The sequence below is a fragment of the Heloderma suspectum genome, chromosome 3 (assembly GCF_057233095.1).
Source record: "Heloderma suspectum isolate Gila_16-S chromosome 3, 16-S_ref, whole genome shotgun sequence".
Lineage (NCBI taxonomy): Eukaryota > Metazoa > Chordata > Lepidosauria > Squamata > Helodermatidae > Heloderma > Heloderma suspectum.
Window position 1 is genome coordinate 79,201,924 of NC_139460.1, and position 24,642 is coordinate 79,226,565.

At 41.9% G+C, this 24,642-nt stretch overlaps 1 protein-coding gene across 1 annotated transcript in view; it reads left to right on the forward strand.

The window, feature by feature from the left end:
• Positions 1-24,642, forward strand: part of NCAM2 (neural cell adhesion molecule 2) — a 472,561-nt gene that overhangs the window by 239,032 nt on the left and 208,887 nt on the right. The window contains exons 2-5 of the mRNA XM_084843540.1: positions 6,962-7,033; positions 14,777-14,983; positions 16,001-16,144; positions 19,518-19,655. Of these exons, the coding sequence (XP_084699666.1) occupies positions 6,962-7,033; positions 14,777-14,983; positions 16,001-16,144; positions 19,518-19,655 (561 nt within the window). The remainder of the gene's footprint in view (positions 1-6,961; positions 7,034-14,776; positions 14,984-16,000; positions 16,145-19,517; positions 19,656-24,642) is intronic.

Genomic DNA, 24,642 nt, shown 5'->3' on the forward strand with positions numbered 1-24,642 from the left:
ACTGTCTCAGGGAAAGTTTTGAAAATTTAGTGTACTTTACTGCATGCAAAATGTAATAAGGTTGCTCATTTGGTGGTAGGGTCATCTTCTTTCATCAGAATAAATGAATTTCCCAACAGTTCACATCAATGTTCCCATCTTGGACCCAATGTACAGTGAGACTCATGTAAAGGAAATTCAGAAAAGATAAGGAACATGTTGAAGACAGGGTCACAAACTGGCAGAATTGTTGTGAAGAATTAGGATATTATACACCTCTGACTGAAGGTCTATGGACAGAAAATACTCAAAATGGCTGCTGCCATTCCTCTTTATGCAAGAATATTCTTACATAGTATGTAAGATGGCTGGTGTACTTGAAATGAATGGACAGTCTAATATGGAATCTTTGTGAAAAGAAATACAAATAGTTGAGCTGAAAGGAAATTCTGCTTTTGTGTGCTGGCAAACTGGACCTGAAATGCTTTTGTAAAGAACCCTAATGGTAGTTCTGCTAGTAGGGGTGAGTAAGATTTATTTATTTTTCTTATAACAGAATTTGATCCCTTTGGGGGAAAATTGCTGAATTCTGTTACAAATACCACATGTATATACACACAATACTTGATTGTATGAATAACTCAGTTTCTGCCCTTACCTCATCCCATCCTTTTTTCTGTTTTTCCTCTGTATTTGGGTTCTCAATCATTTTTGTCACCAGTGTTGTGTTCAGAGGCCTGGGACTCTTAACCCCCGCCCTAAACTTAAGAGATGCATAGTTTTATTTTTATAGTTCCTTTCCTGCATACAGCCACAAGCAGACTGCTTGTCTTCCTTCCAAAATCTCATTTACCCGGCCAGTTTAGTATAAATCTTGGGGTGGGCTGATCTGTGATTAACACAAAGGGCAGAATCTAATGCTGCCCATATGCTAGCAGAGCTGCCCACTGATTCTGGTCTGCGCTTGGCCAGCCCTGCCACTTGTGGTCCACAAGCACCCCCTACTGCTTGCAGAGTGATAATTTCGCGCTTCTGGAGGCAAGCCCCAACATGAGTGGAAATGCTCATTTCTAGAAGGGGGCAGGTTGGCAGAGCTCCCTTATGCAAGCGTCGCCAACCTTCTCCCTTCAAGAAACAAGCATTTCCACTCCTTTTCGCTTGCCTCCAGAAGTGCTAAAAATTGCCATTCCGCAAGCAGTACGGGCCATTTGCAGACCGGAAGTGGCGCGGCTGGCTGCGCATGCCAGGACAGCATTGGATTCTGCCCAAAGTATTCTAAAATACTCATGTGAATCAGAGAGTGGATCTATCACAAATATTACAAGAATAACCAATTAGAAACACAAGCACTTTAAAAGTCATAACTCTCATCCAATATAAATCACTGTTTTTAGAATAACATGGGGTTTCTTTTTTGTATGTTTTAAATTAAGAACTATATAGGGCATCATGAAAATGGATATTTCCTTCTTAGGCAGCTTCTAAATACATCTCTCTTTTCTCTCTCTCTCCCTTCCTCCCCATTGCTTGATCTGTGGCATCTGGAGTTTAAACCAGCTCCATTATGAGCAGTGAGAAAGGGGTGGTGGGGAGGGGAATAATCCATTCTAACTGTTTTGTGAGAGAAATCTCCAATGGTTGGAAAAGGGTGAAAACTACAGTTGGCTGCATCCTCCAGTACATTTCCTTTTGAGCATTTGTGACCAGTAGCTAGGCCTCAACTGGCTGATAGAAATGTTTCAGACACAGCCAGGAACTGCTTTCTGCTAACAACCTGGCCTTAGTTGTGGATTGGGACTCTGAACTGTGTGTTCTTTGTAGCCAGAAGAATGAAGTCTGCTGGGATTTGGTGTTGCTAGTTTGATAATTGTCAGCTGTCCTCCAAAATTTTAGTCTTTGAAAGGACTGAGAAACTGAAAGACAGGCTTCAGCTTGTATACTCCAAGCACTTTGGAGAAAAGATGGATTATTTTAGGTGTCCTGTATTCAAATGTGATTTCCTGACTTTTGGTTTGATCAGTTTCTCTGTCAGTGAATATTTACTAAACAATGTTGTGCCCAGGGATATCTGGATTTTGTGAAATCTGCCCCATGTGTGTTTTGTGGATTGTGTGGTGGTGTTTGTTCTGGCATCTGTTCACAGGTAGATTCAATTTTTTTTTCTGTTATGCAGAAGAATATGCAAATAATTCCGTAACAGGGTTTGCAAGCATTTACGTAATTTACATTAGTATGTAACATTTAGCGTATTATCCCCCATTCCATTCAACTTTTCCCCAGGATGGCATATGTCTCAGCAGAAACCTGCATATTTTCCTACAAATTTACATAAATTTTGGGAAAGTGAAAAAAAGGATCTGAAAGTCCATGGACTCCATGCGACCTGAGGAAGCTGGTCCGTAGCAAGATTCCACAAGTCAGATTCTTAGAAATCCGAACACATTTTAGTCTGTCTGGAATTTCTCCAGCATCCCTAGTTGTTCCGTATAAACTATTAAACTGGTCTTTCAGTAGCAAAGGCAACAGCCCAGCCTTTTTGGATGTTAATTTGTTTTCACTTTTAAAAGAATTAACAGCAAAAAAGACAAACAGTTCTAACAGACATGCACGCATGCTACCAAACACAACTGAACTGTTGAGTTTGTGTGTGGGGTGTTTTTTTTTTAATAATTTGTGATATCCCAACCCCATAAAATTGACAACACCCACACATTTGATGTATAACTGTGTTGTATAAACACAGGTGATGAGTAAGTATATGTAGTGAAGTTTATAGAATGCATGTTAAACTAAGTTTGGAGTACGCTTTGTAAGGAACTAACGCACCACAATCCTATGCATGTTTATTCATAAGTAAGTTCCACTGTGTTCAGTGTACACAAGCTTGTTGTAGTCAAGTGAATATGTTGAAGTAAATCCCATTGAACTCAGTGGGACTTAACTTCTGAGTAAGCATGACTGATCCTAAACATATTTATTTTGGTATTAACAGGTACATGTTTTGTGATAGCCTATGTGGAAGTACCACTCTCTTATGTATTTGTGTTTTGTAAGGAAGGCAAACTGCATGTTACCTCAGCAAATACTAAACTCATGTTTGATATAACACAGATATGGGAACAGTGACCTAAGCTCACCCTTTTCCTGCCTCTCATTTTTCCCATGCAAACCCTTTCCCATTCCATTTTTCCTACAGTTAAGCTTATTTCCAAATCAGAGATCATCTAAGGGCACAGGGGGATGAAACAATTGTTGAAGAGGGGTTGTAGAAGAGATCTGCAGGCAAGGAGCTAATTAAGCAATCCCTCATTCTCTCTGCCTATGCCTTCCTACTCCCATGTTAGCTTTACAAAGTAAACATGTGAAAACTCTGAGTTGCTTGGCCTGTTCACAGTGATACACAGGAAATCTCATATCTTAATCAGCATTAAAGCACATTTTCTTTAAAATATGGATTTTTAGTTTTAAAAGGGCAATTAATATATGAACTTTGAATTCTGAGCAATGCTGAGCTTGAAAAAGTGTTTGAATAAACATGTAAGTAAAATACTTTAAAATTCAATATTTCTATCTAATGGATTGGATCCAGGCTAACAGCATAGTTTTAAATATGTCTACTCAGAGGTAAGTTAGAGGTCAGAAGGGCTTATTCCCAGGAAAATGAGAGTAGACTTAGAACTTAGGTCCCATTGAAATCAATGGAACAGGTTAATTATGACTTAAGGGAGCAATCCTATGGCCATTAGACAGTGGCTAGACGGCCATAAGATATCTGGTTTTCCAGGAACCGACCTTGGAGCCCATGCTCCAAGGTCAGTTCCTGGAGAACCAACCTCCCCCCACTTCCACGCTGCCTCAGAGGCAGCGCAAAACATCGACATCCTCTATGCTCGCAAAGGGGCATTCCCGGAGGGCATTCTAGGGCGGGGAGGGCAGAAATGCCTGTACGACACATCCAATGTGTCATACAGCAACCTCCTCCCCTGCTCTGCCCTCCTGCAGTTAGACAGCCACAATCAGCTGTCTAGCCAAAAATGCAGGGCAGGAGAAGCACAAAGGGAATGATCCCCTCCGTACTTTTCCTGCCCTCCTGCCCTGCATTGGATAGGCAGTCGCCTCTGAGTTTGGAGGTGGCCTCTAGGTCTCATTAAGTTCAATTGGAAGTGCAGCTAACTAAGTCTGGATCTAACCTAAAGTGTTTAAACTAAAAATCAATAGACACTATGATGTACTTAAAATGTTATCTAATTTTCTGTTTAAAAAGATGTCTCCTTTATTTCCATTAAAAAGGAACATATTTCTTTTTATGTCTAAGGAACAGTGTAGTATAGTGGATAGAGTGGTAGACGTGGTTGACAAGGCATGTGCCTCTGTGTCAGTTTTGTGCCAGGCCCTTTGAATATTAGTATAAAACAGCCTTACATTAAGGGTAACTGAAGTTTTGCTTCATGGTTTCTTTGTTTCTGCTAGCTCTTTTGCAGACTTTGCAAAGTGCAACTTATAAAATACTGTTTTTGGTGGAGTCATTTGTTTTGAAGGGTGGATAGAGGGAAAATGGAATCAAGACAATAACTACAGCTGCACTCAATGATATGGTTCCCAACGTGTTTTGAGAAAACTGTCATGGGAAAATTCTATAAAGAATACGTCCACTTTAATAAATGATATTGAACAAGCACTACAGTATCAAACCATAATATACATAGTGCATTCAGCTTAAACATTCAGTTATTTAACACCCCTTACAATAAAATACCAATAAAAATATACAGACATAACAACGTCAATATGAAACAGCCTAGAACCTTATATAACCTTCCCTGTGCCTATTCTGTAAATGGTTTTTTAGGCTGCAATCCTATTCAAGGGCTGTGCTGTGTGTGGTAACAGCAACTTTTTTTGTAAATTCATTGGGGTTAGGTTGAAAAGAGGGATGAAAAAATAGCTCAGTGGTGAACTTCTCAAGATGTGAGGTATTTGGGGGTAAAGCAGCTCACATTGAGAAAGCAGTGGCAGCGCTCATTGAGATTTGAGAACATCTTTCCCCACAATGCATCCAAGGAGCGATGCAAAAATTTTTTAAAAAAATGGTTAAAAGAAAGAGAAGCCTCTACAAACACCTAACTTCTAAAAATGTAAGTCCGCTGCCCTAGAACACAGAAAGTGTTCCCCACATCTTCACAGCCTGGGAATGGAGCTTCAAAGGTGGGGAGGCACTTCTAGATCAGCCCTGTCCTATATACGCTTATCTGGTAGAAGTCTCAGCGAAGTCATAAGAGTTTATGTCTGAGTGAATATGTACAGGAGTACCATGGGCAGAGCAATCCTGCCTTTCAGGACTGCAGAGTATTGTGGTGCAGCCACCATTGTGTCCACAGCCCTGCAATCTAGCATCAGCTAGGGCAGGAGATGGGGTGGTGATGGTGGCTCTTCCTGCTTTGGGAATTAAGTGTGCCAGTTCCACAGCTGAAGATATTTTTAGGCTGTTTGGGGGTATGTACAAGGAATGAGGAGGCTTTGAATCCTGTGGATCCACACCCTCTCTTGACACAGTCCTGGAATACCTGGTCAGTGGCCCTCTGTTGGCACAGAAGTACTGGTGGATCAGTGATGGCAACAGAGCTTTCCACCATTGCACTGAGGAGACCTCTGATGGAGGAGAGGAAAGTCTGCAGTATCCTATGACCTCTCAGCTGCCTTCTCTGGGAATTTAGGATTGCTTCCTAAATCTCCTCAAGTGTGCACCAGCAGAACTTTTGTCCTTATTAAGAAGCATACATTTTGATTGTTGTCATATGTGATTCGTTCATTCATTCATTCATTCATTACATCTTTATACCACCCAATAGCTGACACTCTCTGGGTGGTTCACAACAATTAAAACCAAACATACAACACAATAAAACAATCTAACATGTTTAAAAGCTTAAAACTACAGTATAAACCCCAAAAGTAAAACAAACAAACAAAAAACCAGCAGTAGTTTAAAGATTTAAAAATCCAAAATGGATTTAAAAACAACAGAAACTGAAGGACTAAAATGCCTGAAAGAATAAGAAGCTCTCCACCTGGTGCCAAAAAGACACCAGGCTAGCCTCTTTGTGGGGAGATCATTCCACAACCAGGCTGCCACTATGAAAAAGGCCCTCTTCTTAATAGCCACCTGCCTCACATCATTGACAGCCTCCCCCCCCCCCCCGGAGGAAGGTCTCTAAAGACGATCTTAGGGTCTGAGCAGATCTTACACTTGCTGATTTAAAATATCAAATTTATTCTTCGATTAGCAGTTGTTCCACCATAGTTGCATATTTTGTATTTAAGAATGCTAGTGCCCATGTCTTCCTATAATATGGAGATGTAATGGGGAGGGAAATATGATCACATGATTCTACCAGAATAAAGTCAGCAGCAACATGCCACATAGGAACTGGAACTTGGGGGAGGCAAAGAGGTGGAGGATTTTAAGCATAGCCTGGCTTTCTACATGATGCTAAGAGTACACTGGTACCTCATTTGCACAACTGAATGGTGGACATGGTAATGCTAAACCATGTCACAGAGAACTGTCTGTCCATGCAGTTGTGTCATCCCACACTGGCTTGGTTTATGAGAAGCATACATATGTAAGTGGTTTTGCATGAGCTTTTAGACAGAACTTGATAATTATGTGAGAATATACATAGCTGGATACGCTAAGGTGGTTTGGGTCTAGAAAGAAGAGAACAAAGAGCTCAGTTCTCTTGGTTAAATGAGTGAGTGGATCCCTCATCTCTGACTTTTGCGCTGAATTGTGGTTTATGGTACTGCTTCAAACAATGGTATTTTTACTTCAAACTATTCCAGGAGTAGTTTGGGATTTGAATATTTGCTTTCAAATAGGAATTCTATTTGAGGAGGAAAGAATATATGCATGGTTTTAATGTTTATCTAAGTAGGCATGTGCAAAACTCTACTTTTAATTTATTTATTTTGTGTTTTACAGCACTTCAAGTGTCAATTTCCCTCAGCAAGGTAGAAGTCAGTGTGGGTGTATCCAAATTCTTCACTTGCACAGGTATGTATATCTGCATACTTTCAACACTTATCTGTATTGGCTGAAAATGTGTTGCTTCATTGTCCATCAATGGTAAAGAACCAGCCCAGATTTACCTGAAAAAAATCTGCATCATGCTGGCCCTGTTAGAAGACTTACTAAAATGACTGGGAATTGTGTGAGGGTGAGATCTGATTGTATTGTAAAGTCTCATACTTTTAAACCAAAAGACTCCTCGTAAAGATCAAAGGACTAATAGCATGATCTACCATGAAATTTTCTGACAGAAGTCAATTTGAAATGAGTTGAAGCTATGTAATGAGAATTTCCTACTGCTAATACTGTGGTAGCTTATCCAAAGTCTTATATCCAAAAGTGTAAATGATATTGGTTATGGATTTTTCCTTAGATCAATTATGTGTGCTGGGCAATATAGAATACACAAATAATCTATGTAACATGCTAGGTAATTTTGTGGCAGTTATGGCTGTTGTGGTGGTGGTGAACCCATTGGCTGTTATTGGCAGACCTGTTGTGATGTCTTGAAATGATGCTAGCCATTTCATCTGCTGAGGAAAATTGTTGGCTTTTTGCATCATTCACTCCAGCTTTGTGAACTGAAGTAAATAGTATTTCCTACAGATCATGATCCTACAGTAAATAGTATTTCCTACAGGGTCAAGGATAGCTGTGTGGAAATGTAGGGAGAGTGAGGATTCAAAGGCTTGGTGGGAAGAGGTTCCAGCCAGGAGATCAAAAAGCTAAGGAGAAGGAAGCCAAGATGAGGACATATGGAGGAAGATGTCCCAGCAACCACTGAACTGAAAACTCTCCATCTTTTCTTCTTTAGTTTCTGTTTTATCATCTTAGCAAGTCAGCCATATCAGGAGAATATATGCTGTTGGCAGGAAAGAAAGCAGGGAGATAAACGTTATGAGCAGACAGGGCAGCTGGCTGAGAGACAGGAAGTGACAAACATTTATAAAAATATATAGATATTTGAAAAAGTGCACACAGTTTGAAAATGTGTGTACACAAATTTATTTATTTATTTATTTCTATACCGCCCAGTAGCCGAAGCTCTTGCATAAATTGCATATATTCTGAAAAATGCACCCCAAATATGTACAAACTCTCAAGCAGACTAAAAAAAGACACCATCCGATCCGGAAATAGGTTGGAATAAACTTAGCAATGAGAATCTGACTGAATTGAACTTGAGAAATTCGCCCTTCCCTAGTACAATGTAACACAGACTGAGTAGCAGAAGCCTGAAGAAACAGTGAATGGTGAAGGCTTGGAATTTAATTTAACTTGGTCAGGGCAAAATCTTAGATGGAGAAATGACAGGAGAAGCTATGAGCAGATGGTGGGAAGGAAATGGATGAGGAAGGATATTTCACATGCTGTGGTCTAGGAGGTCAAGGCGGTGTACGTTTGCAAAGTCAAAACTATGATGTGCTCCTGTATCTTTAAGTGTCATATAAAAAATAAAAATCTGCCAGGTGGAAACAGAAGAAACTTGCCAAAATGCATAACTTTGAACCATTCATGCACACACGAACTTCATTATGTATAAATTCTATCCTGCATATGGCAGGTCAATCTATTATTATTATTATTATTATTATTATTATTATTTTATTCTGAAGTATATGTTGGGCGGGATAAAGAAATTAGTTGGCCTTATGAACCTGCTAAATATTCTGCTTGATTTCCGTCTACTGCATCAAAAAGGGTTGCTTTCCCCTACATGTGGCAGCTAGGTCAGGTGACAAACCATACACCTGGTGCCTGCTGTATTTCTGTTTGTTGGGGGAGAGGGCAGGGGGGATTCATTTCAATGCAGCTTTCTTTGGTAAAGGCATAATGATAGTCAAAAAATAATTCTCATTTTTTTTAGTACAGTGTGATGTTAGTTTCTGAACTATGCACAAGAGGAGAATCCAACTATAGTTACATTTGTGAAAGTGTGGTTATGTAAGCGGTTGCACAACCGCTTGTGCATTACACTTGCGCAACCTGTTGTGCCAGCAGTTGTGCATTACACTTCCACAATCCATTGCACATTACACTTGTTCAACCTGTTGTGCAACCTGTTGCACAAAGGGTTGCACACGTATAATGCACAACCGCTTGTGCAACAGAAAGATTCAGCAGAGCTGAATTTGAGTTCATGGAATGATATCATTGGATACTGCCCTCAGTGCCTCACTCAAATATTACTATTACAAACTTTAGACATCTATTTATGCATTATTGAGCTAAAAAATAAATATAGGGCTTATTGCTTGCTTCTTGTCTGTTTTAGTGTGGTGTCATGGAGTCAAGTGCATGCTGGAGGTATATGAAAAAGGGAACAACTTTAACATACATATTCTGCAGTTGCTATATGTTGGCAGCATCTGGTGGTGGTGGACTAGTGCTTTCCAGCATGCCAGTGTGGATTCTTAATACTGTATACATTTTCTATTTCTTCATACTATTCTGGATTATATAATATCAGTATAAGCACTAACTGATTTACAGGCAGCCCGACTCCGCAGACCTTTCATAGCAGTCAAGTAAATTATTTTTAGGTACTGGAAAACAACTACTCCATTTGAGATTCATGCCTGGCTTGGCATTTTTCAAAAACCATAGCATATGATTGAGATTTTTAGTAGTATATGGTCCCCATTCTTTGAATGGTTTGCAGACTCAGTTTACATTCCCCAGCCCTAATTTTGGTTTTACTTTTATATCATTGTCTATTGTGACATGTGTTTTATTTGAAATATGGACTTTCCTGCACTCAGCAACACAATGTGAAAAAAGACAACTGATGAAATTCTCCCTCCTGTGCAACTGTACAGACGTATACAACCATGTTAGTGTTGAATTAGGGTTGCCACCTCTTTTTTAACAGCTATATGGCAGGCAGGAAAGACATGGTCCTTTCCATGCTGGGAATAGCTGTACCTATTGAATTTGGCTGATGCAAATGCGAGAAAAAATCCTTTTAGTTCATTTATTAAAATGTACCAAAATTCACCTATTTCTTCATGTTAAGGACAGAACGACTTCTGAGATTTTTTAAAATATGAATGCAGGATAAAGTGAAACTGACAGATTCATACACCATTAGTTTTATAAAGACTTAATTTACAGAAATGTTGACAGTTATTAAAATATTTAGTAGCCACTGAAAAAACGAATCAATCTGGACAGTGTGGAGTTTCTGTTAATGAGCATTGCCTGGATTTGCTGTCTTCTAAACTTTGACCTCCGAAATCACACTACCCCTGTACTTGTTTCCTAGCAATGTGCTTCCAAGTGAGATTTGAAAGGAGTTGATTGAAAGGAGTATCATATCTTAGCCAGGAGACTATGGCCATTTCTACAAGAGGGATTTATTGTGCACTCATGATTGTTCACTCACAGAAGTTCACAGGTCCTATACACAACATTGTCATCCCCCAGGGCACCTCCTGCTTTTGCAAACTTTACTGTGTGTGTGTGTGTTTTCATGATGACGAAAGTGCAGCATTTTCTGTCCTCTCACTATGGTGTATTGATGAATAGGGATGGACGGATGCCCCCCAGTCTGGGTTCTCCAGGCATCCACCCAGCTGCTACCCCTGCTCATGCACCCCTGGACTAGGGATGGACGAAAGTCACTTACCTGCCCTCGAAGCTTTTCGCGGTGGGGGGGAGGCGCTTCGCTGCTCCCCCTGTGAAGTTCAGGCAGGGGGGGAGGCTTCCCGTCTCACCCGGCCAAATTTCAGGCCGGGGGGGAGGCTTCCCGCCTTGCCCGGCCGAAATTCAGGCCGGGGAGGAGGCGCCTCGCCTCGCCCGGCCGCGAACTAAAATGTTTTTCAAAAAAACAAAAACGCCCCCATGATAGGCTACATGACGATTAACGTAGCCTATCACAGCTAGATCTGCAAAGACAACCGTGATAGGCTACGTAAATCGTCACGTAGCCTATCACAGGTGACTTAAAAAAAAAAAGCGCGCACGCAAATGGCGGCCCCCATAGGGAGCCGCCATTCGCGTTCCTTATTTGGTCGCTGTAGTCTACGTAAATCTTTATGTAGACTACAGCGACCAAATAAGGAACGGGAATGGCGGCTCCCTATGGGGGCCGCCATTATCCGTACGCACTTTTTTTTTTTTTAAAGTCACCCGTGATAGGCTACGTGACGATTTACGTAGCCTCTCACGGCTGACTTTGCAAATCTAGCCGTGATAGGCTACGTTAATCGTCACGTAGCCTATCACGGGGGCGTTTTTGTTTTTTTTTCTTTGAATGGAATGGCGGTGGCGGCAGCCGGTCAAAAGACCGGCTGCCGCTCCCGACCCGGACGAAGACCCGACGAACCGCCGGCCGGACCTGCCGCCGGGAGGGACATTCGGCAAAGGTAAGTTCCGTCCCGGGGGGGGTGCGGGGGGCGGGGGGGGAGATAATTTCTCCCCAAAACTTGTTCGGGGGGCCGAACACGTTGGCGCTCAGCCCCCCGAAGTTTCGGGGAGAAATTCTCCGCCAACCCTACCCTGGACCTGCTCGAGCACACACACCCATACTCACCGGCATAATGGCCCATTAATGCCTGTAATGTTGCATAGATGGGGCCTTTACGGCCGCTGTGTGAGCGATACTACATTTATGGAAGTTCTCAAGCTGCTATTTTTCGGGGGGGGGGGAAGTGACCGCGGGAACAACAGGTGCCTGAGAATGGATCCAGGTAGGTGCCAGCGGCTTGATGAATGAGGCATGGGGTCAAGCAAGGGCAGCAGCTCAGTGGGCACAACCTGGAGGCACAAGCGGGGAGGAGTCCATCAGGCTCCAGGGTTCAGCTGAGTGCCTGTGCCATCCTTACTGATGAAATAGTTAGGGATGTACGAAAGTCACTTACCTGGTCTCGCAGCTTGCTTCGCGGTGGGGGGGAGGTGCTTCGCTTCTCCCCCCGAAGTTCAGGCCGGGAGGGGAGGCTTCCCGCCTCGCCCGGCCGAAATTCAGGCCGGGGAGAAGTGCCCCATCTCCCCAGCCGCGAACTTCAAAAGAAAAAAAAAAAAGCCCCGTGATAGGCTACGTAACGATTTACGTAGCCTATCACGGCTAGATCTGCAAAGTCAGCCGTGATAGGCTACGTTAATCGTCACGTAGCCTATCACGGGTGACTTTAAAAAAAAAAGCGCGTACGCAAATGGTAGCCCCCATAGGGAGCCGCCATTCACGTTCCTTATTTGGTCCCTGTAGTCTACGTAAAGATTTACATAGACTATGGCGAAAATAAGGGCAACGCTATTTGCGTTGCCCTTATTTTCGCCGTAGTCTACGTAAATCTTTACGTAGACTACAGGGACCAAATAAGGAACGCGAATGGCGGCTCCCTACGGGGGCCACCATTAGCGTACGCGCTTTTTTTTTTTTAAAGTCACCCGTGATAGGCTACGTGACGATTAACGTAGCCTATCACGGCTGACTTTGCAGATCTAGCCATGATAGGCTACGTTAATCGTTACATAGCCTATCACAGGGGCGGTTTGTTTTTTTTTTTTACTTTTCTTGTAATGGCGGCAGCGGCAGCCGGTCAAAAGACCGGCTGCCGCCCCTGCCCCTGACGAAGACCTGCCGAACCGCCGCCGGGACCCGCCGCCGGGAGCGACATTCGTGAAAGGTAAGTCCCATCCCGGGGGGGTGGCGGGGGGGGTGGCGGAGAATTTCTCCCCGAACCTTCGGAGGACCGAATGCATTGGCACTCGGCCCCCCGAAGTTTCGGGAAGAAATTCTCCCCCATCCCTAGAAATAGTGCTTTATCACAGCAGTAGCACAACACCATCTAGTGGCTTTATAATGAAACATATAGAACTTGCCCATAAGGAAAATAAAAGGAAAACACTTCATGGAAAGGAGACAATCGTAATCCCACAAGGAATCCAGAAACAGAAGTCCTGGTAAAGTTGTGGGATTTTAGCCTCAGAGAGAGAGACTATGGCTAATGGGAGATGTCCCATTAGATTTTATGTATACTTTTTGAAGTCTATAAACCATGAGGCCACTAGATACTATTACATGTTTCCATATAATCATTTTATGAACACTCATTCTAACCAATGAATTTTGAGTTAATGTCAGATAATTAAAGATGACTTCCTGCACCCCAAAAAAGAAATAGAAACAAAATTCCAAATAATCAGATGTCAACCACCAAAGAATAATTTGGTCGTGAAGTGTTATACAGTACAATTATTATTATTATTATTCAGATAGAAGCTAGAGAGTTTGTTATATTCAGTTTAGATTTAAGAGCTTCTTTCTTAAAAGCTGTTTCTTCTTTCTTTTGAGATACACATTTGAAGGCATTTAAATGAGTGACACACATGTGAGTCATTGTTGTCAGTAATCACATGATGACAGAAAATGTGTGTGTGTGTGTTCGGGGCGGGGTGCTCACACACAGAGCTAATTTCCAGCAACTGTTACTCCATGAGTTACTGTGAGATAGTAAGACTGCAGTCCTACACCCACTAACTGAGAGTAAATCCCATTGAACTCAACATGTATAGGATTGTCATGATACCTGCTCGCAGGAGAAGATGGGACAAGTAATTCTATTTTTCTCACTCTTCATGGTTCCTACAGTGTTTGGAAAGAAACTTGAGTGGAATAGATATGCCATTCTGTTTCTGCATCCAGAGCAATCCCACTTTTGAATGTTATGAAAACAGTGGAAATAGACAAAGAAGAACACTTATGTTTTCATGTTCATGCATCTAAAACTCTGCATGATCTAGTATGGAAGCGATAGAGGAAGTTATAGATATGCTTCAAAAGACTGAAAGTTTGTATTGTTCTTTCTTCACTAATTTGGATGTTCTGTGGGATCATCCAAATGTTCTGAAAAATATTTGGTGTAGGCCTCCTTTGCATGTTCATGAGCAGGAAATCAACAGGGAGATAGCTTATATAGCAGTTTTCTCCTATGATGTCTTCATTTGCATTGTTCTTCATGGAAGAACACTAAAAGAAATGTGATCCTCAGAAACCAAAGGTTGTCTGTTTGCTATTTTTTTGCTCTTTGCATTTTCCCCCTACCAGGTCCCTCATGATTTAGCAGCATACATATATTCTTTATAACTATGGCTCTCTCTTTAAGGACCCATGATCTTTGTCTCCTCTAAAACAATATTTTTCAAGCGGCTGTAGAATGACAGGGGTTTTTTTTTAAGTGTGACCATGTGGTGAAGCAGAGGAGAAAAAATAGGCCTACTAATCCAACCTAACATTTAAAACCACTTAACAGAGTGCCTTTTCAGTCAGTGTTCTCAGGGCAAACAAATTCCTCCATGAGACTACAAAACAGAAAGACAAGTTGCACTGCAATCAAAGATAAATATTCTCAGAAGAGTGGACAGTACCACTAATGTTCATGCATGAGTTCCATAACACTGTTGTTTGCACACAATTGTGCACTGATCCGGATAGTTCATTTAAATGTGTCCACATGGGCATTGGCATTGTCACGGTGTGAATTACGGATATCACTCACAAAAGCCAACTTCTAGAAGTGCCCTACTGGACATACTGTTGGTTCTTATTATTGCCCCAAAATATTGAATCAACGTGGTGTACTTGAGCTTTTTTTAAAAAAAAAAATGCTTAATTTGCTCTAAAATATACTTACAGGTAGGAAAGTTTGATTATAGAAAAATAATTATATATATGCTACCTAGTCAAACATTTGTTATGTACATTTTTGTCCATTAATTCTTTTTTAGTAATTGGGGAACCTGAGAATATAGAGTGGTACAACCCACAAGGAGAGAAGATTGTGTCTAATCAAAGAGTGGTGGTACAGAAAGAAGGTGTCAGATCACGGCTAACCATCTACTATGCCAATGTGGAAGATGCTGGAATATACAGGTGTCAAGCAACAGATTCCGGAGGACTAACTCAAGAAGCTACTGTTGTTTTGGAAATTTACCGTAAGTTAAATGCAAAGGGGATTATAAATAAAATGGTGAGACTTTCTCTTTCTATATGTCATACAGAAAATAATGAGTATAAGTCTTTGGTAAACTTAATTTTAGAATTAATTGATTTTCCAGGTTGTTATTTGTTGGGAAGTATGTACATAGAAAGAGGCTTTAATAGAATTTGACATCCAAATATCCCCAAATCCATTTCACCTGCTTAAAATATGATCCTTGTATATACACAGTGCTTTCTTGAAAAGAAACAACATAACAGAACCAAATTTACTCCAAAATTCTTCAGCAATAACTCTGACTGACCAGGTTTGCCATTCCCATGGAGGGTGTTCTACATATGTGCACATCCATATGCGTGTAGGCCTCCTTTCGACTCATGCATGCTAATTGCACAGTGGTTGGGTGGCATGGCCGAAGCACATGTCTAAATAGTTTTTAGCTGTTGTAATTGTTTTAAGTTTTTGCATATTTTAACCCTTGCTGTAAGACACCTTGAGTATTTTTTTTAGAGAAAGGTGTCTAATAACTTTAATAACTGAATGAATGAATGAATGAATGAATGGGCAGGGCTACCCTGTTCATGAATTCATGATGCTGAATGCCCAAAGAGGCTTGTTAGGAAGAGACATCTGGAACCTTAAACACCAATACATTTATGTGGCATGGTCTTTTGTAGACTAGCGTGTATTGCACCGGAAGAATTTTACAAAGGATGCTCGTCCCTGTCAAAGCTGATGCTAGAATAAAATAAAATAAAGCTGTTAATCTTTTGAAGTTTCAAAGTATTTTCAGTTCTTTTTGTTGCAACAGATTAATAAAACAATAATACTCATCTATCTTACAGGATTATATGCAATGCTGGCTGGGGAATGGTGGGAGTTGTAGGACTTTTTTCTCTCTAAACATACATAGGATTGCGCCCTTAAAGTGCTAAATAAATTCTAATTCCTATTTATGAATTCTCAGCAAAAGACAGGAGAAGCTATTAAACTGTGTTTCCTTCTTTCTTAGAAAAGCTCACTTTCCAAGATATCTCATCACCACAAGAATTTGTACAGGGAGAAGATGTACAAGTCATTTGTCGTGTTACTAGTTCACCTGCACCTATTGTCAGCTGGTTGTATCAAAATGAGGAAGTCTCAAATATTGCTGACAGTTAGTATTTTGGTAACTCTTTAAATTATATGTTTTTATTCTACATTCAGCCGGATTAAAGACACATATATTAATGTTCTGATATAAAACTGAAACACCTGTTATGTAGGGTGGACAAACAAATGAGTAATGTTATGGTCAATGAGGCAGTTAAATTGACAGTGACAGGGACTACAATTAATTTTAGTATTAAATTTCCCTAGATAGTCCTCTTCTGGATTATTCTGTCTCTGTGAAGATTTATTTTCCATTACATATATAGGGAAACAGTAGCTTAGGGATCAGCAGTTGGCAGCCACCGCATTACAATTCACCAAAAAAGTGGTGCCTCTCTTGGCCCCCTACTTGACTGCTTAGAGGTGAAAGAGAGTTCTCATAGTGGAGGTGGGGTTGGTTGGTTGTGGCCACAGGACTCTCTGTCTGACCTCTGTACTCTTTGACCCTTCCACTGCTCATGATCTCTGTCAAGCCTGGGCCTGGCATAGAAGACTTGGAAGCTTCTGAATTATGATAACCTCCCTTGTGTTGCCAAGCTACTTGTGTTGCCAAGCTACGGCTGTTACTGAAAGCTGAATCACCAGGTTCTCTCTCTCTCTCTCTCTCTCTCCCTCTCTCTCTCGTGCACACACACACACACACACACACACGCACCAGTGTTAGGGAAAGCAAAGACAAAGGGCTCAGATGGAGGTGTTAACCAGGATATGGAGTGCATCCTTGGCCAAGTGAAAAATCTTCTAAAAAGAAGATGTTGTTTGCAGAAGGGAGCCCACTATGCATCAGGAAAAAGTAGGGGCATGAAGGTTTTTGTCGGGCAAACAAAGAAAGACTCAGTCTGGGATCTGATGGTTGCTGATGCCACATCTTTACTACTGAACTCTACAGAAACCTCCTCCAGTTCGATGGGTCTCACTAGATTTTGTTTAATAGCAATAGGTCTTTATGTCTATTCCTTTCTCCAAATTCCAGCAGTTTCTGGATCGAGTGGGAAAGCCAACATTTCTTAGTCATTCCAACTTAAAACGCTCTCCACTGGCTCAACACCCACCTGGTTGGATTGGTACATCCAAGAGGTGGAGAGGGCTGAATATTAAATGGAACTTAGTAGCCACATCTTTGGGTGCCGACTACAACCTTTTTGTGCTGAATTGTGCCAGAATTCATAATCTAAATTTACATTTGAATTGCTACTCTGATTACCAATTTAATAGTCTGACTAGGTAGAATAAAAGCCTGGATACTGAGCAGAATAAAATTTTTAATTCATATTTCATACCATTTGAGATTGTTTATTCATAACCCTTACATCTCATTATGGCCACTGTTTAAGGTTTCGTTTTCTGTGTTTTTAACCATTATCCATAGCCTGGCTTTAATCCCATTGACTGTTACAAAAAAAGTATAGCAACTTTGAATTCTTAGTTTTCAGTGGAAAAAACATGTAATTTCTCCATTATATTTGCCATGATTGGTACTTTCTTCTTAAGTAACTCTGAAGATATAACTTTTACGCTTCCCAGATACAAAAAATATATTGATCTGTTCAACCACTGTGGATTGTTTTCTTTTGCTTTTCAGTCTTATTGTCAATTAGGTTAAACATGGAGGGCCTTGACTTCAGGAACATTCATGTCAATCCTATTTGTTTGGGCTTTGGTAGGGATGGCGGAGAATTTCTCCCCAAAACTTCGGGGGGCCGAGCGCCAACGTGTTCGGCCCCCCGAACAAGTTTCGGGGAGAAATCCTCCGCACCCCCCCGCACCCCCCCCGGGACGGGACTTACCTTTGCCGAATGTCCCTCCCGGCGGCGGGTCCGGCCGGCGGTTCGGCGGGTGTTCATGCGGGGCAGGAGCGGCAGCCGGTCTTTTGACCGGCTGCCGCCGCCGCCATTCCAATAAAAGAAAAAAAAAACACCCCCGTGATAGGCTATGTGACGATTAACGTTGCCCTTATTTTCGCCGTAGTCTACGTAAAGATTTACGTAGACTACAGCGACCAAATAAGGAACGCGAATGGCGGCTCCCTATGGGGGCCGCCATTAGCATACGCGCTTTTTTTTTTTTAAAGTCACCCGTGATAGGCTACGTGACGAATAACGTAGCCTATCACGGCTGACTTTGCAGATCTAGCCGTGATAGGCTACGTTAATCGTCACATAGCCTATCACGGGGGCGTTTAAAAAAAAAAAAAAAAACTTTCGAGTTCGCGGCCGGGCGAGGCGGGAAGCCTCCTCCCCGGCCTGAATTTTGGCCGGGGCGAGGCAGGAAGCCTCCCCCCCGGCCTGAATTTCGGCCGGGGCAAGGTGGGAAGCCTCCCCCCCAGCCTGAACTTTGCGGGGGGAGCAGCGAAGCACCTCCCCCCCACCGCGAACAAGCTTCGACGAAAGGTAAGTGACTTTCGTCCACCCCTAGGCTTTGGACTAGAACATCATGACCATATTTTCCTACACATAACTTTAGGTTCTACTTTAATTTCCATATTACCCTAGTAATTCTGAAGCAAGTCTCTAGTGAACATCAACCAAATTAAACTTCAAGAAAACCTGACTAAATTTTAACAAAAGACATAATTATGTATTGGTGCTTCCCTAAGGTTATTGATATTTGGCATAAAGCGTAGCATTTGCTATACAATTTCTCATTTGGTTATATTAGTTCCTTATGGGATCTTCTGAAATAGGATACATTGTGGGTTTAACAAGCTTCATTGGTAGGAAAGACGTTGATAACCTCAAGGACCTGGAGGCTCCTGATCTTGTCTGATCTCGAAGCTAAGCAGGGTCTGCCCTGGTTAGTACTGGGATGGGAGACTGTTTGGGCATCAGGCTTCCTGCATTGAGCAAGGGATTGGACTCGATGGCCTTGTAGGCCCCTTCCAACCCTTCTATTCTATGATTCTGTGATTCTAAACCCGGAAGCCTTGCCATTCTAATATCTAGCAGTGCAGGGATGTGGTAATCCTGGAGCTCCGCATGTGGGGAAGGTATCTTATAATAGGAGAGAGCCTCCTGAAACTGACACTTTTATTTGGCAGACATTTTGGTACAGAAGCTCATGTATTTCCATTGGTTCAGGGTTAACCAACCCCTTACTGCTTTCTAAGTTGTGGCTTAGGCTGGATGAGATGGGCTGTTGATTACATTATGTACATTTGTAAAAATGTAACACATTTAAATGTTAGAAAAGCAAGATGTAAAGCATCTGAGGTAGGAGGACTGAACTAGGATTATATTTAACATGTGAATTGAAATGTGTTTTGTTGATGCACACTTTGTTACTGTAAGAGAAGTGTTTAACTGTTTAAATTCAAAACCATGTTCATAGTGGTGCCTTCACTTACTGATATTATTTTCTCTGTTAACATGCATTTCCAGATAGATTTGCCATGTTGCCAAACAATAATCTTCAAATTCTTAAGATCAATAAAAGTGATGAAGGAGTTTACAGATGTGAAGGAAGAGTAGAAGCCAGAGGGGAAATTGACTTTCGGGATATCATTGTAATTGTAAATGGTAAGGAGCAAAACTATACTATGCTACTGTTGTCTTGTTTTGGCGTCTAAGAATAATGTAAATCAGTAGTGGGGAATTAACTGTAGTATACAACCATTCCATTACTACTGCAGACTTCTTTAAACACAGAGGAAAATACACAAGAATATGCCACTTAGTACCAGACAAAATGATGTGTACATCCACTGAGCACTAACACATAATCACTAAAAATAATATGTGTATGGTCAATCAGTCACTGCAATGTTTCCTCTAACCTTGGTATCAGCACAAAAAGCACAGTAGATCATTCTAAGTTTGTGTGTAAATGTTTAAGCTGTAATAATTGTCATGTATAATATCAAACTTCATAAGCATATAATATCAGTGTTAATATTGAATAAGTGGGCTCATGGCAGTGCAGAATTGAGATAGGTACTACAGAAATGATTATGCCCTTTTGAGATTTCAGAAAACCTTCACTTATAGAACTAAGAACAATCAGTGATTCAATTTATTTTGTTTGCATAAATTTCCATCCTCTCTCATGAGCTATAAATATTCAGTCACACTACATTGTGTTTCCTGAATTGTCTTCAATATTTTCTTTAAAAAGCTATCAACAGTTGAATTAGCTAGTAACCTGTATAGCCTGTCATGTTTAAGTTGATGTTATAAATGTTGTAAATGTCAATATCAGCAATATGTATGGAATAGTTTTAAATATTACTTTTAAATATTCACAGATTGACCTTGCATTTTAAAGTCAATGCTAGTTCAGTAAAGCAGAACCTTGAAAACAAAGATAAGGTCCAGGACAAGAGTGTCTATTTGAAAGTTTCCTATTATTTCTATAGCTTATCTTCTTCCAGTGATTGTGCCAGCGGTCATAAGAACGGAAAGAGGGAATGCTGCAAAGCTGTCCCTTTTTATTCTTGTTTTGCTTCTTTCTTGCACCAGAGCAAACTGTAGGGTTTTTAAGTGGAAAATGAAGGTGTTCTTCTACATAAATAATTTGTGTAGAGAAAATGGGTTGGATCCCAATGTGCCCCTCTGTAAATGGAAGTGCTCCTTCTATCTGTAAGGGGAACTGGGATCCAGCCAGAAGGGGGCAGAACAGTGATTTTCGCTGATCCTCCCTTCTTCATGCAGTTCTCAGCGCCACGCCACCTTCTGTGTGGTTCCAGAGGCAACCCCCCCCCCCACACACACACACAAAAATGGCGCAATATTCCTGGGGACTCCTTGCAGTGGGAAGGAGGAATCGGTGAAAATCATCGCCTCCTCCCATTCTTCCAGCATTCACAGAACTATGTTGAGAGCAAGTTTGGATTCAACTACTAGACATTGGTTCAATTATTTATGTATTTCTGAAACTTACATAGAGTGCCTTTTCATAGTTCAGTGTACGAGCTGGTAAACAGAAAGCAAACTAGGAAGAAATACTGTGTTTTTTAAATAAATATCAACAATAGTTAAACCTGTACTATCACATAGACATGCACAGTGAATATGTTGCTACACTGCTCTGGAATTTTAAACAGCTGTAGGGAGATCTTTGCCGGTAGTGTAGATGGCACGTAGTTTGCTGTCCTTCCACTGAATAAGGTGACTTCTCACAATGCAAAAAAATTATTTCCTGGCTGGAACCATATGTATAACAACATCCAAATCTTTCAATACTATTGACTAGCATACCCACCTCTGTGGCCAAGTTCCACAAGTATTTAATTGCTGCTGCTGCTTCTGTTGTAGATTGAAAGATGATATATAATTAATATAGGGACTCACTCTGGTGTTCAGACTATTGTAATTTTACTATGTCCAGTACTTTGTTCATGTGGAGGTTGTATAGATTGTCTCTGGAAAGCAGGTTCTTAATCCATTTTCTTGTGATCTTTGTCTCAGGAAATGTCAGGTAGGTAGATAGATAAACGTGGGAATTTAGGAACTGGGGAAGTGGGCATCAGTTCACAGTAACACTTGCACATTCTTTATTTCTGTTAAAATAAATTATTACACTTGAAAAAAATGAAATTAACACAGATGTCCGTAGTCATTAGAAAACAAAATATTTTAATAAGGAAGTAAATTGGAGAAAGAGATTCATGTAGAACATGTGGACAGGGAGAGAGCAAATGGAATCACTGAAAATGGGGATGGTGGGAGGGATGGGTTTCTGGAAAGGTATCCGAAACCTTCTTCAAGGTGTACAACCTATCCTCCCTGAGAAGTTTCATGATTTGTTATGATTTGTTAAAGTTGAAATTGTTAGATATATTTTGCTTCAGGAAGACCCCCAATTAACTTTATTATAGGCAATATTGAAAGCCAATTCTAGCTACTAACCCTTGGAGTGACCAGATGTTGGAGAAGGCATACTGTTTAACTGCCACTAAGATCAGGTTAGATGCTTTTCCTCAGAAGCTGCTGTCAGGACTGTTGTAGGGATGGCGGAGAATTTCTCCCTGAAACTTCGGGGGGGCGAGCGCCAACGTGTTCGGCCCCCCGAACAAGTTTCGGGGAGAAATCCTCTGCCCCCCGCCCCCCCCGGGACGGGACTTACCTTCGCCGAATGTCCCTCCCGGTGGCGGGTCCGGCCGGCGGTTCGGCGGCTGTTCGTGCGGGGCGGGAGCGGCAGCCGGTCTTTTGACCGGCTGCCGCCGCCGCCATTCCAATAAAAGAAAAAAACAAAAACGCCCCTGTGATAGGCTACGTGACGATTAACGTAGCCTATCATGGCTAGATTTGCAAAGTCAGCCGTGATAGGCTACGTCCATCGTCACGTAGCCTATCACGGGTGACTTTAAAAAAAAAAAAAAAGCGTGTACGGATAATGGTGGCCCCCATAGGGAGCCGCCATTCGCGTTCCTTATTTGGTTGCCGTAGTCTACGTAAAGATTTACGTAGACTACAGCGACCAAATAAGGAACGCGAATGGTGGCTTCCTATGGGGGCCGCCATTAGCGTACGCACTTTTTTTTTTTTAAAGTCACCCGTGATAGGCTATGTGACGATTAACGTAGCCTATCACGGCTGACTTTGCAGATCTAGCCGTGATAGGCTACGTTAATCGTCACGTAGCCTATCACGGGGGCATTTTTTTTTTTTTAAACTTTCGAGTTCGCGGCCGGGCGAGGCGGGAAGCCTCCTCCCTGGCCTGAATTTCGGCCGGGGCGAGGCGGAAAGCCTCCCACCCGGCCTGAACTTCGTGGGGGGAGCAGCGAAGCGCCTCCCCCCCACCGCGAACAAGCTTCGACGAAAGGTAAGTGACTTTCGTCCACCCCTAGGCTGTTGTTGTACTCAAAACAGCTAGTACATGGAAGCCACTTTAGGTTTAGGATGGCTGTCTCCATATGGCAAGCCAATCCTATCCTATTCAACTCCTTGCCTCATGAGTCATGTATAGGGAATTTTTTCCACATGTCCCAAACTTTTAAGGAGGAAAAGAGGTGACATTTATGAAGATTCTGAACCTATACATGGGATACTAGAAAAATTGGGTAACTTTAGACTTAATGGTCTTAATGCTCCTGACTTCAGATGTGCATTATTTCACTTCACCAGCTGTATTGGGCTGGAGGGTGGTCCTGCTCATTGTGTTTAGTGGGGCTCTGGACTTCTGCCCCAAAGATTGGTCCTGAAACCATGAGTAATTTGGAATGGTTTAGCACAGGACCTTTTTTGTTTCAAAACAGGATGCTTTAGAATACCTAATGCTGGATTTTGCCATCCCAAGGTTCTTTTCTAATAGCTTTGGCCTCAAACTCCATATAGGCAATAAAGTCTTTTCATCTCATTTGTGCAAATAAATGTAGTGCTTCCACTAGAAAGGTATTGTGCTGATGTATATCCAGACTATTAATATGAAACTGTAGCTTCATTGCCATGGGAATTCTTTCCTATGCCTAGTCATAAAAGTGCTACAATAATGAGCGTAATTCATTGGCATGTTGTTACTGCACCTTGAGACAATTTCATTCCATGAGACTCCAGCCAGGAAAAGAATATATCGGATCTAAATTTTATGAACGTTGTTATCTTCACTTCAGGAGAGTTATACTGATAGAGGAGAATAGAGGCTTGGATCCAAAGGTACCCTGCATGAGTAAGCACCCCACCCTCCCCACATACAGTATCCTGTGTATTCAGGGGGTTCTCACAACTCTTGGGATCAATTTTATTGGGGGATGTACAGTGGGGATGAGGAGTATATGAAACAAACAATTAAAAGGCAATGACCCTGTTCAGATGTCACGCTAAGCCATGATGGTTTGGAGTTCTAATCTAACCATGGTTGCTTAGCATGACATCTGAACAGGGGTCAGACCCAGCCATGGTGGTTTATTAACCACAGACTAACCACGCTCATTAACCACTTGCTGCAAGATGGTTAGTGGGCTCTACCAGGGTGTAGTCTGACATCTGAATAGCCTCCATGATTAATTTGCAGCTATGATAGAGCTCCATGGCAAGAGCAGCCAAAGAAGGAGTAGCTGGTCTAGCCTGAGCAGCAGATCTCTATGGTCGAAATCTGCCTAGCAACACCTTACATGGCTGAGATGGTCCCCATCCATGCCAGCAGAGAAGCACCCTTAGAGCTGAAGCTCACATCCGCCCGTGCCCTGAACTGCCACTGTAGTGGGCACACTCTTTGTCCTGCGAATGGCATGCCTTCTGACTGTGATTGGGGATCCGCAGAATGTGGCAGGAAATGGCAGTGGTGCATCCCTGCCACCGGCAGATCTCCGGCCAAGATCTGCCCAGTAACACATGACAAGGCCGCTGTGAGCCTGCCCATACAATGTGCCCTGGCAGCAGCCCCATCTCCATCAGCAGAGAAGCGCACTCATTAAAAAGCTGTTTGTGAAACAGAAATGACTAGGGATGTCGGAGAATTTCTCCACGAATCTCAAGGAGGCCGAATGCCAACGCATTCGGCCCCCCAAAATTGGCGGTGAAATTCTCCGCCCCCCGCCCCCCCCCCCAGGATGGGACTTACCTCCCT